Source organism: Taudactylus pleione, unplaced genomic scaffold (assembly GCF_031769625.1).
Source record: "Taudactylus pleione unplaced genomic scaffold, aTauple2 ptg000493l, whole genome shotgun sequence".
Classification (NCBI taxonomy): Eukaryota; Metazoa; Chordata; class Amphibia; order Anura; family Myobatrachidae; genus Taudactylus; species Taudactylus pleione.
The window spans coordinates 783848-797867 of NW_028284895.1; the positions used below are offsets into that span (position 1 = coordinate 783848).

The 14020-nt window shown below is 47.3% G+C and overlaps 2 protein-coding genes across 3 annotated transcripts in view; one reads left to right on the plus strand and one right to left on the minus strand.

Moving 5' to 3' along the window:
- The window catches only part of TG (thyroglobulin), a 326211-nt gene that overhangs the window by 53907 nt on the left and 258284 nt on the right, over positions 1-14020 (minus strand). The window lies entirely within an intron of this gene.
- The window catches only part of SLA (Src like adaptor), a 39364-nt gene that overhangs the window by 6717 nt on the left and 18627 nt on the right, over positions 1-14020 (plus strand). For both annotated transcript variants that reach the window (XM_088449711.1, XM_088449712.1), the window contains exon 2: positions 12446-12535. In XM_088449711.1, coding sequence (XP_088305837.1) covers positions 12478-12535 — 58 coding nt within the window. In that variant the 5' untranslated portion in view covers positions 12446-12477. The remainder of the gene's footprint in view (positions 1-12445; positions 12536-14020) is intronic.

The following is a 14020-nucleotide window of genomic DNA, read 5'->3' on the forward strand; positions in this document are numbered from 1 at the left end:
ACAATCCCCTTTGTGACATCACAGTCACACTCTGGCAGAGGTTGCCATGGGCACACAATGTATGTCCACACTTTTTCTTTTACAAATTTATATCGCTAATCAATAATATGACTTACATTGTTTTTGCATTACCTTATTAGCTCCAATTAGTATTACATTTTTTTAACTATTAACCTATGGGACCTGTATTAATCATGATTGACTTTGGCCTTGTATCAGCAGAAGCGTATACTGTAGTAATGGCTTTGAAAGCTAGCTTGAACCATCTATGGTATACAGTATGGCAATAATAGTAATACCTGGCATTTGTGAAAATAATAGGCTTTCAGACCATACTTGCCTACACTCCCGGAAGTCATGGGATGTTCCCTATTTTATGCAAAAATCATCTATATACTATATATAGGCCCGCCAAGTCCCCCAAACAACTACAAAAAAATGTCAGGTTTGAAAATAATTTCAAAGCCCGGTCTGTTATCACATTGGCACCCACCATACGGTAATTATAACTTTTACATTTCTATGGTTACATTCTGCTCTTCAGTTTTAAGAAAACCCCTAAAAGAATGATGAGAGTGAGGGACGTGATTATTTTGTGTCACTTTTTCTATACTTTAATCTTCATCTTAACTTAGTTAGCTTATTGGAGTTTCTGTGCCTATAAATGCTTTTTCCTACAACAAGTGTGTGTGGATGGAGTGTGGATTTAAAAAACCTACACTACTTAGATAGACAGACAAAAGATCGACACCAAATGGTAGACAGGTCGACAGGTACAAAATGTCGACACACCAAAACAGGTTGACATGGATGAAGATCGACATGGTCAAAAGGTCGACATGGTCAAAATGTCAGCATTGCAATGGAGGTCGACACTTTTTTTAATAACACTAATCTTCAACATAACCGTCCCTCCTAGTGCCCAACTCTAAAGGTGCGTACACACTAGACGATATTTTGCACGATCCACCCGATTTCGATGCATCGGTACGACAAATCGTGTAGAATATGTCCAAATCGTCAGTGTCCACTCACGATCACAATGCTGATGCGCGTACCCGTGGGTCTTCCGTTGTATTTTCAGATCTTACCTACAGCAGGCAAGATCTGACAATCTCGTACATGACGCACTGGAAATAGTTAAGGACGCACGATAGACCGTTGGTCAGATTGGACACTTGTTAGCACCATATTGTGTCCTGGAGTGCCGGGGAAAGTTCAAGGGAAATCGGTCACCATATCGCATTGTGAGCACATCGTCTAGTGTATATGCACCTTAGCTCTCCGGTAATGGCCTAACCGTCCCTGATAGTGCCTAACCGTTGGGTGAATGCCTAACCCCAACAGTCCCTACTAGGGTCTAATCCTAACTCTCCGGTAAGTGCCTAACCCTAACAAAAAAAATAAATAAATGTTGGCCATTCCAATGTCGACCTTTTGTACCCGTGGATCAACCATTTGTGTCTCGAACTTTTTGATGTCTACCTAGACCCTGCTTGCGTTTTCATTGTCGATCTACTGGCTGCTCTCAGTGCAGATGGTGCAAAAGGCAACTCAGTGAAAGTGAACGTAATCATCGTGATACTTGCGGCAGTTTCAGTGCTCTGTGCATAACGTAGACGGTGAGAGACAAACTGCGCCGCACTATGTACCACACTCTAGGGCGTTATAGCACTGAGGCCTAAAGTTGCTTTCTGACTGTTCTTTATAACTATGATGCATCTTTGTTGTTAGTAAAAATAAAAGGTCTATTGCAATATTTAGATTTTTTTTTTTCCTCACTCTCTTTTTCCATCACACACTGTAGCGTGCAGGGCCCCTCTCACTTCATACCTCAGTGTGTGTTTCACTAACCAGTGAGTGACATTTTCAAAACTCATATTCACCTCATTGCGCATTTTGCTGTGAGCTGCCGCAGGTTGTTCTGGCGGAACTTGGTCTTCAGTGTTGCCAATCACATCAGCGCAATGTACTGACTGCGGTCTCAGGTCTGCTTATCGGCCAGAAATTCAGCTAAATGCAAACTTATCAATACAGTGCAGGATGAGATTCCACAGAAGTTTGTATCGCTGGAATTGCGCACCCCTGCGGAACATCTGGTAATATTGCAGAGCCTGACTAAGGCCCGTATTCAATTTGAGCCGAACCACGTTAACTTAACGCGGCCCGGACTTAACGCCAACATCGCATGTTTGGTAGGCGTTAAAGTATCGCGCGCGTGCCCACTGTACCCCATATTCAATTTGAAAGTACGCGTTAACGGGACCCGGCGATACTTTTGCAGGCGGTAAGTCCTGTAATTTTTTGGGAAATCAGCCTGACACCCCCCAAAAGATGCTCTGACATGGGGGTTCACTATGGTACCCCCCGATTTGGCTTTCCGAAGGTATTTGGTGTGTTTAAATGGGCACAATTGCTGCTCAATAGCGTTTTTCAATACCTGATGCAGAAAAGTTTTTGGGAGCATTTTTTCCTGAAAATAACTTATCATAGCAAATTTGGGGCACTTGAAAATGGGGGTCAGCATATTTTGAAGTTGCTAAAGTGAAGTTTGAAATTCTTTCAAAATCCACCTTACGCAAGCACCTGCAACCTAAAAAACACTTGGGGCATACTTGGGGACCCCCCCAGAGTCAAGTTCGCTAGTTTTTAAGTATGTACCCCAACTTTTTTTTTTATCGCCCCCTTTTTCAAAGTCAATTTTTGGGGTGTCCTTAAGTGTTTTTTGGACACAGATTACCTTTGGGGGGCTGTCTGAAGGCTGCAGGGGGGTTCCCGAAACATTGCACCCCAAAACCCCAATTCTGCACTATTTACCACCTGCCATTCATAGGCGATACTTCACCGCCTATATACATTGCATTGACTTTCTGCATACGCGGTAAGTCTTTCAAACTGAATACGGAGGTAAACCAAAACAGGCGATAATGCCGTCATCCGCGTTAACTTAACGCGGATCCAGACTTAACGCTTCAAATTTAATACGGCCCTAAATGCAAAATTTCACTCAGCTCTAATTTTGGTTTATATCAGTTGTGTCCTCTTATTGTACAGAGTGGTGGGGTCTGCTGACATCTCCTGTACAGTTCATAGGGGATAGTGAAAACAGAATTTACGCTTTAAAAGAAAAATAATTTGCTTATGTAGATGGTATCTGTAACTGCTAAATGCAAACTAGGTAATTACAGCAGAACTAACAACACACAAACACACAATTTATTTGCTTCCTCAAAATGTTTATATTTAAAGCGAGTCCCCTCAGTTACCAGGTAACCAGGAGCTGTAGTCCTAAGAAGTTTTCACAGTTCTGCACTGCGGTGATCGCCTATAGCTGATTGCTGAGTCAATGGAAACTTCTGCAAACTGCCACTGACCAATTTCCCTGTTTTTATCAAGAATTCAAGATGTGCGATCCTTGATAACGTCTCTCGCAGCTACAGATCCTAATCACAAGCTCGTCCATAACCGAAAAGACCTTAGACACATCATTGGCCGAAGCATCTACTGAGACCTTTCACTAATAGTCTATCCAAAACCTGTGAACTCAAGAGAGTTAGACGTTTGTCCTCAAAGCTTTCCTGCATTATAGCGTACTATGGGGGAGATGTACCGTATCAAGGAAGAAGATGTGAAGGTTTCCATAGCAACCAAATAGCTTCCAGCTATCATATTATAGAATGTACTTGATAAGTGTTAGGTAGAAGCTGGTTCGTTGCTCTGGGCAAATTCTCCACTCTTTTGAGGGTTTGATACATTTCCCCCTATGTACTTTGGGCCTGATTCAGCAAGGAACGCAGTTGCCAATATGCATGCAATCGGCCGACTGTTGCATACTGCGCATGCATCGCAGAACTAGCCACTGCGATCGCAGTGACTACGCAGACCCATCGCAGAGTGATTGACAGGAAGTGCCATTCGTGGGTGGCAACGGGTGGGTGGTCGGGGAAAAGCAGGCGTTTGAACGCCGTTGCAGGGGCGTGCATAAATGATAGTGTGCGATGAGGTTAGCAATTTCTGAGTAAGGTCAGAGCTTGTGCGAGTGTGCGTGAGGCTGTGATTGACTCGATTGTACCGATGGTTTCGCAGTCTTGCTAAACATTATGGATGTGTGTAAGGTAAGGTGGGCGTCCATATGTAGTGCTGCGGCAGCATTGCGATCGCAACGAATCCGTATGCTATCGCAGCTGAAATGCGTGCGTAATCGCTATTGCATTCGCAGTTGCGATCCGTAATGAATCAAGCCCTTAGTAAGCCATCACATAGAACTCCATTATAATTTACCAAGCATTAACGCTGCAGGGAACTTTGAAATCAACAGAGAAAAGCAAACACGCGCTTGTCCGGACGTTTTGTGTGTACAGAATCCATACGCTCATATTCATATACCAGAGGTAGCAGTAAGTGCAGGTACAGGATGAGGAGCCGGATCTCTGCGCACGCCCGAAATTCCGTCCACACATTCACAACACACCTCCGAACCCAACGCTACATGTGAATGCACAGGTGCAGCCCGCTTACACGCACTTAGCCGTATGTGGTGATGCGGCCGAGATGCGTACAACTCTGAGGGGCCTATTTGCAATGCGATCTGGGCATGATATTACCGCCCATGATCACACTGCAAGATGCGATCGTAGCGCCGGAATGTATCATGCGGCACTCGTAGGTACAGGGGCTCCGAAAGGAACCATTCCCTGCGATGTGCCCGGGGCTACAGCCAGGGGTGTAAATAGGTATTTGAAGACCCCATAGCAAAAATTTGTAAGGGCCCCTATGTACCACCCAATTGTAAAAATGTATATAAACATATGTAACTTTGACAAGGAAGATGGGCCCCCCTCATCTCTGGGCCCCATAGCAGCTGCACGCCTGGCACTTATGCCCATGGCTATAGCAAATGCGCAGTCCCGCTGACTGCACATGCCCGGCCACCACTGGTGGGAGAGTTCCAGGGGAACCCTCTGCCAACTAATTATGCGAAGTGTATCCCATAGGCTACAGCATCTTCAGATGGCGTTGGCCACGGGGCCAATCTCCGGAATGTATCACATTCCGGAAATTGGTAAATTTGGCGGCATCGTATCCCCCTTAGAAACCTATGGGGGCTGCCGGTGGGAATGGAGGCATCGCAGCAGGTATCTGCTGTGGTCCCTCTATCATACATCTGCAGTAGGGGTGTGCACCGGCCACTTTTCGTGTTTTGTGTTTTGTGTTTTTGTTTTGGATCTGGATCTTTCTTCGTGTTTTGCATCTGGATTGGTTTTGCCAAAACCACCCTTCCGTGTTTTGGGTTCTGGGTTTTGTGTTTTGGATCTGTATTTTTTTGAAAAAAAGCATAAAAACAGCTAAAATCACAGAATTTGTAGGTTTTTCTGCTCCTATGCTATTATTAACCTCAATAACCTTAATTTCCACTCATTTCCAGTCTATTCTGAACACCTCACACCTCACAATAGTGTTTTTATGTCCAAAAGGTTGCACCGAGGTAGCTGGATGACTATGCTAAGCGACACGAGTGGGCTGCACAAACACGTGACCCATCTAGGCGTGAAACTGCAGTGGCAGGCAGGATGGCAGTTTGAAAAACTAGGCCCCAAACTGTACATAATGCAAAGAAAAAAAAGAGGTGCAAGATGGAATTGTCCTTGGGCCCTCCCACCCACCCTTATGTTGTATAAACAGGACATGCACACTTTAACAAACCAATCATTTCAGCGCCAGGGTCTGCCACACAACTGTGGCTGAAATGATTGGTTCGTTTGGGCCCCCACAAAACAAGCTGGCAATTAATGTGTCCCTGCACAAACTGGCTCTACGGAGGCAAGATGTCATCCTCATCCTCCTCATCCACCGATTCCTCACCCTCTTCAGTGTGTACATCCTCATCCTCACAAAGTATTAACTCGTCCCCACTTGAATCCACCACCACAGGTCCCTCTGTACGTTCTGGAGGCTGGTCTCCCTGGAAGAGATGATAATTCATTTTGATGAACATCATCTTCTCCACATTCTGTGGAAGCAACCTCCTACGCCTTTCGCTGAAGGTTCCCGGCTGCACTAAACACTCTTTCGGAGTACACACTGGAGGGGGGGCAACTCAGGTAAAATAGAGCCAGTTTGTACAGGGGCCTCCAAATTGCCTCTTTTTCCTGCCAGTACAGGTATGGACTGTCTGACATGCCTACTTGGATGCTGTCACCGATGTAATCCTCCACCATTCTGTCAATGGTGACAGTATCATATGCAGTGACAGTAGACATGTCAGAAATTGTTGCCAGGTCCTTCAGTCCGGACCAGATGTCCAAACTTGGTCCTGCCTGCCCTGCATCACCGCCAGCGGGTTGCTTAGGATACCTAAGTTTTTTCCTGGCAGCCCCAGTTGCGGAAGAAAATGAAGAAGGAGCTGTTGACGTGTCACGTTCCGCTTCAGCTGACAGTGTGTTCACCAGCAGGTCTTTGCACCTCTGCAGGCTTGTGTCGGCCGGAAAGAGAGACACCACATAGGCTTTAAACCTAGGATCGAGCACGGTGGCCAAAATGTAGTGGTCTGATTTCAACAGATTGACCACCCTGGAATCCTGGCAAAGCGAATGAAGGGCTTCATCCACAAGTCCCACATGCCGAGCGGAATCGCTCCGTCTTAGCTCCTCCTTCACTTTCTCCAGCTGCTTCTGCAAAAGCCTGATGAGGGGAATGACCTGACTCAAGCTGGCAGTGTCTGAACTGACTTCACGTGTGGCAAGTTCGAAGGGCTGGAGAACCTTGCACAACACGGATATCATTCTCCACTGCGCTTGAGTCAGGTGCATACCCCTTCCTTTGCCTATGTCATAGGTGGATGTATAGGCTTGAATGGCCTTTTGCTGCTCCTCCATCCTCTGAAGCATATAGAGGGTTGAGTTCCACCGCGTCACAACCTCTTGCTTCAGGTGATGGCGGGGCAGGTTCAAGAGTGTTTGCTGGCGCTCCAGTCTTCGGCACGCAGTCGCTTAATGGCGAAAGTGGCCTGAAATTTTTCGGGCCACCCAAAGCGTCTCCTGCACGCCCCTGTTGCTTTTCAGAAAATTCTGCACCACCAAGTTTATTGTGTGAGCAAAACATGGGACGTGCTGGAATTTGCCCAGATGTAATGCCCGCACAATATTGGTGGCATTGTCAGATATCACAAATCCCCAGGAGAGTCTAAGTGGGGTAAGCCACTGGGCGATGATTTCCCTCAGTTTCTCTAAGAGGTTGTCGGCGGTGTGCCTCTTACTGAAACCAGTGATACACAGCGTAGCCTGCCTTGGAACGAGCTGGCGTTTCTGAGATGCTGCGACTGGTGACGCTGCTGCTGTTGCTGCGTAAGGTGATACATCTACCCAGTGGGCTGTCACAGTCATATAGTCCTTAGTCTGCCCTGTTCCACTTGTCCACATGTCCGTGGTTAAGTGGACATTGGGTACAACGGCATTTTTCAGGACACTGAGGACACTTTTTCTGACGTTTCTGTACAGTCTCGGTATCGCCTGCCTAGTGAAGTGGAATCTAGACGGGATTTGGAACCGGGGACACACTACCTCCAGCAATTGTCTAAATCCCACTGCACTAATGGCGGATACCGGACGCACGTCTAACACCAACATAGCAGTCAAGGCCTCAGTTATACGTTTTGCTTCAGGATGACTGCTGTCGTACTTCATCCTCCTCGCTAAGGACTGTTGGAGGGTCAATTGTTTAGTAAAAGTAGTGGTGTTCCTACTTCCTCTCTGGGATGATGAACGACTCCCAGCAGCAGCAACAGCAGCAGCGGCAGCAGGAGGCGTAGCAATGCAGGATCCTCCGGAGGAATCCGGGATAGGAGAGTCAGTCATGCCAGTGACATGGCCTGCAGGACTACTTCCGATCCTGACTAAGGAGGAAATTGACGAGGAGGGAGTTGACGGTGTGGTTTGCAGGGACTTGGATACAACAGGACAACGGGATTTAGGTGTCCCTGGACTGCTTACGGTCTTAGCCAAAGTTTCTGAACTTGACAGTAACTTATTATGAACGCGCTGCAGGTGCCGTATAAGGGAGGATGTTCCTAGGTGGTTAACGTCCCTACCCCTACTTATTCCACCTTTACATAAGGTACATATGGCAAGACAGTTGTTGTCCGGATTTGGATAGAAATATTGCCAGACCAAAGAGGTGGAATGTTTGGTCTTCTGCCCAGGCATGACCGTGATGGGCTTTTTCATCCCACGGACAACAACTGTCTCCTCCGGAGCCTGATTTAAACAAACCACATCACCATCAGAATCCTCCTCGCCAACTTCCTCCTCAGCGCCAGCTATACCAGTATCCTCATCCTGTTGTACTTCAACAGTGACATCTTCAATTTGCATATCAGCAAGTGGACTGTGGGTGCTCCTTTCAGCACTTGCAGGGGGCGTGCAAATGGTGGAAAGAGCCACCTCTTCCCGTCCAGTGCTGGGAAGGTCAGGCATCGCAACCACCACCACACTTGGACTCTCCTTGGGGATTTGTGATATCTTCTTAGAAAGCACAGTTCTTCGCTGTGCTTTTGCCAGCTTAACTCTTTTGATTTTTTTAGTGGGAGGAGGGCTTCCATCGTCATGTGAAGCTGAACCACTAGTCATGAACATACTAGGGATCGACCTTAGCCGTTCCTTGCCACTCCGTGTCGTAAATGGCATATTGGCAAGTTTACGTTTCTCTTCAGCTGATTTAAATGTTTTTTTCAAGGTCATTTTCCTGAACTTTGTCATTTGGGATTGTCTGTGCCCTCTATTATGACATTGGGCATCGGCCTTGGCAAACGACGTTGATGGCATGTTATCGTCTATGTCATGACTAGTGGCAGCAGCTTCAGCACTAGGAGGAAGTGGTTCTTGATCTTTCTCTATTTTATTTTTATCGGAGAAAGTTTGGTCCTCCATTTATGTTATATCGATTTGATATATACGTGCGGCTAAACACAGAAAATATTTCTTTATTTTTGCTGGAGAGTAGTGCACTTTGTGGGTTACACCAGCCTTTAAGAAATGAGCCAGCCGGCTCTTTACTTATGGGACACAGGCGCACGCTTGGCGCTGCTCCTTTGTTGATGCACGTGCGGCTACTGCGCACACAATTCACAAACACAGAAAATAATTTTCTTTTTGGTTTGGACTGGAGTGTACTTTGGGGGTAACAGCACCCTTTAACGGTCAAGCCAGCCGGCCCTTTACTTATGACACAGGCGCACGCTTGGCACTACTTTGTTGATGCACGTGCGGCTACTGCGCACACAATTCACAAACACAGAAAATAATTTTTTTTTTGGTTTGGACTGGAGTGTACTTTGGGGGTTACAGCACCCTTTAACGGTCAAGCCAGCCGGCCCTTTACTTATGACACAGGCGCACGCTTGGCACTACTTTGTTGATGCACGTGCGGCTACTGCGCACACAATTCACAAACACAGAAAATATTTTGGTTTGGACTGGAGTGTACTTTGGGGGTAACAGCACCCTTTAACGGTCAAGCCAGCCGGCCCTTCACTTTTGACACAGGCGCACGCTTGGCACTACTTTGTTGATGCACGTGCGGCTACTGCGCACACAATTCACAAACACAGAAAATATTTTGGTTTGGACTGGAGTGTACTTTGGGGGTAACAGCACCCTTTAACGGTCAAGCCAGCCGGCCCTTTACTTATGACACAGGCGCACGCTTGGCACTACTTTGTTGATGCACGTGCGGCTACTGCGCACACAATTCACAAACACAGAAAATAATTTTTTTTTTGGTTTGGACTGGAGTGTACTTTGGGGGTTACAGCACCCTTTAACGGTCAAGCCAGCCGGCCCTTTACTTATGACACAGGCGCACGCTTGGCACTACTTTGTTGATGCACGTGCGGCTACTGCGCACACAATTCACAAACACACAAAAAATATTATTTTTTTGGTTTGAACTGGAGTGTACTTTGGGGGTTACAGCACCCTTTAACGGTCAAGCCAGCCGGCCCTTTACTTATGACACAGGTGCACGCTTGGCACTACTTTGTTGATGCACGTGCGGCTACTGCGCACACAATTCACAAACACACAAATAATATTATATTTTTGGTTTGGACTGGAGTGTACTTTGGGGGTTACAGCACCCTTTAACGGTCAAGCCAGCCGGCCCTTTACTTATGACACAGGCGCACGCTTGGCACTACTTTGTTGATGCACGTGCGGCTACTGCGCACACAATTCACAAACACACAAAAAATATTATTTTTTTGGTTTGAACTGGAGTGTACTTTGGGGGTTACAGCACCCTTTAACGGTCAAGCCAGCCGGCCCTTTACTTATGACACAGGCGCACGCTTGGCACTACTTTGTTGATACACGTGCGGCTACTGCGCACACAATTCACAAACACAGAAAATAATTTTTTTTTTGGTTTGGACTGGAGTGTACTTTGGGGGTTACAGCACCCTTTAACGGTCAAGCCAGCCGGCCATTTACTTATGACACAGGCGCACGCTTTGCACTACTTTGTTGATACACGTGCGGCTACTGCGCACACAATTCACAAACACAGAAAATATTTTGGTTTGGACTGGAGTGTACTTTGGGGGTCACAGCACCCTTTAACGGTCAAGCCAGCCGGCCCTTTACTTATGACACAGGCGCACGCTTGGCACTACTTTGTTGATGCACGTGCGGCTACTGCGCACACAATTCACAAACACAGAAAATATATTATTTTTTTTAGCACTTGGGGGGAGCACCCCTGATGGACAGAGCACCCCCTGGACAACACTACAGCACCCCTTTAGGACTGGGACACTGCACAGGACTTTGGAGTGGACACAGCCCCTATGGAGAACTGACTGCACAACACAGTCCAGCCAGCCCCTATGGACTTTGAAGTAGTGGACACAGCCCCTATTATTAACAGCAGCACAGCACAACACAGCCAGCCCCTATGGACTTTGAAGTAGTGGACAACAGCAGCACTACACTACACTACACAGCCCAGCCAGCCCTAACTCCCACCCTCCCTCTTCACTGTCCACAGCCGAGTGAGAAAATGGCGCCGACGCGGGTACCTTATATAGGATCCAAAACCCGCGAGACTCGGAAGGCGGGATGATGACGTTTTGCCTCGATTTCAGATCCGAGTCAGGCGGGAAAAGTCGAGCCTGACTCGGATCGGACTCGGATCGGGGGGGCTCGGGGGGGTTCGGATTTCAGAAATCCGAACCCGCTCACCCCTAATCTGGAGGAAACCTAATATTTGTGGTTAACTCCCGAAAACACCCGTTTAAGGCGCGAATATACGAAGATAAATGGGTCCCCTACTATTCTTTTACACCTGGAAACACTCAATACAGTGGCTACATAATTCAATACCTCCCAGCTCTTGGGTACAATGGGACAATGCAATCCCGATCATGACAGCAAGTCGGTGCCCTCAAATAGGGACTGTCCCGGCGGAACAGGAACAGCTGGGGGGTACTGTGCACCTCATTCAGAGTCGGTCGTTGCGGCCGCTCGGTCGTAGGGGAAAGGGGCCGGATATGCAAATTAAGCGATCACAAGTTGCGGTCCTAAGATGAGATCGTTAGCTGAACGACCGAGGGTAAGAAGCGGCCGTAAGACTAAATAACGCCCCCTTCTCGTTCACCACACACGTCATCTACTGGGATATAAGGATTAATCGCGACAATCGGAACTGGTCGTAGTGCTTAAGGTTGACCATACCCTCTCTTAAGCACTACGATCAAGTCAGTGTACAATCCACCCATGTCACGTGTGCCATGACACTACTTTGTTAATTATGCACTCCCATAAAACGCTGTTCGCATAATTAGGCACGCCTGCGTTTGGATCTCCACTCCCCCGTTTTCAAGCACCTTCCCCTGTTACCACCCACAAACGCCTCATTCTGTCACTCAAACTACCGACCTGGCTGTGTTCAAGGAGAGAGAAATTTCTGATCGTAGCAGCTAGTTTGCGCATTGCGAACTTTACGCATGCACAGTTTAGCGAACATCGGTGGCGTACGACCGTGCGGCCGCAACGACCGACTCTGAATGAGGTCCCTGTATGCTTCCTTCTCCCACATCGCTAGCAATTTTGTAACCTCTCCACTGTGACTATGTGTAAAGGCGGATGTCTGCCGTGAGGGTTCTGTGGTGCCATACAAAGGGGATACGCATTACGCCCCCTCCCTCACAAATAGTTATAGCCTCCTCGGTCACAGCTCTGGATGCTGACTTTCTAATGTGGTCAATACATGGGAAATATAGTGTCAGGAGCATGTGACAATGTTCTTGCTTCTTATAAATAGGAGATATGAAATGTTGACTAAGATAAGAGGGTCCGTGTCCGATTACATAATGCACTAGCACCACTGAATGTTGCAGCACGTAATGAAGTGAGGGTCGCCTGCTAATCAATTCTCATTTTTGTTTCTGTAGGTACATGATCAATAACTTTGGATAGAACAGAAATGGGGAATATGATGAAAGCCGTAGCTCCACCCAACAATATTGTCGCAACGCAGACAGGTCAGTGGCTCTTAGCAAATAGGCCCTGCGGTAAATATTAGCAATTATCTATAAATGGTGCAATTTGCATTTTGTTTGCATGGTATTCATAGTGATGGAAGAAGGCATGATGTAAGAATGAATCAGGGTTTCTTCCCCTGACCCCCAAAATTTGTTGTATTTAGCAAGGACTTGGCACTCACATATCCTCCTCCAATCAGCAGCTAGATTTCATTTCCAGCCTTGTATCAGATCTCTGTTGCTCTTGAAGATACCAGGATATCAGCAAGGATATCAAACAGGCGGCTGTGCTCACAGATCCTTCGTTAATCAACCATCTGAGTAAGCCTATGGTCCCGTTGAATGGCCGCAGAAACTGAGACGCTAGTTCCAAATTTTGGGCATGCCAGATCACATTAGAATGCTGAGACGCCCTGAACATGGCCGCAACATGCCTGCGTTTTTGCTGCCACACCCCGTAATGGGCAATCACTTGTAAGGTTATTGTACCGATTTGCCAGAAATTTATCTATAATGGCAAACCCAGAACAGACCACACTGTGCGCTCTGCAGGGGGCCCACCCCTATCTGATCTGCCGACGGCACCATCTTTATGGTGATATCTCCTGAAAAGATGGCACCAGCACAGGTGGTAGAATATAACAATGGTAAGATATCACCACAGGTAGAAGATAGGCGTTTTAAACGAATACGGGGCCTCCTCTAGACGGGCCCCCCCACCAGGCTTTTATACACCACTGTTACTCACTGATATTGTACATGGGTTACAGTGAAGGTGACGGATTACACATTTCCACTATGTAAAATTTAGTACAAGCATGGAATCTTTAATCCGAGGATGTTTGAAACTTTTCTGGATAAGGTTTTTTGGGTCCAGAATTTGGAGCACCATGTATGGGTATAGTAGGTATTACAGCCGGCCGCATGGCCGGCAGTTCAAATGCCGACAGCGGAAGTCCGGCAGGGGTGAAGATCCCGATTGTTAATAAGGTAAGTATAACTAACCCTATTCCCCCCCCAACCCTCCCTTAGGGGTGCCTAACCCTAACCTCCTGCCCCTAGTGCCTAACCCTAACCCCCTCTAAGTAGTACCTAAACCTAACCCCCCATTCCCGCAGCCTAAACCTTAGTCTCCCGGGGGGTGTCTATCCCTAACCCCCCTTCCCCTAGCCTAAACCTAACCCTCAGTCCCCCCGGGAGCCCTGACACCTAACCCTCTCCAACCCCCCCCCGCGGCTGTCCGCGCCCAGCTTACCTTAATTCGGTATGCCGGGCGTCGAGTTCCCGGCGTAGGTCTAATGACAGGCGTCGGGTTTTCGACGCCTGTCATTAGTACCTTGCCGGGATTTGACAGTTGGGAAGCCGGCGGTCGTAATTTAGACCATCGACTACATCCCCCATGTAAATAAATAAACCACATTTCATATGAACTTTAAATTGTCTATAAATGTCCACAGGGACTGTAGACGACACTATGGGATCATT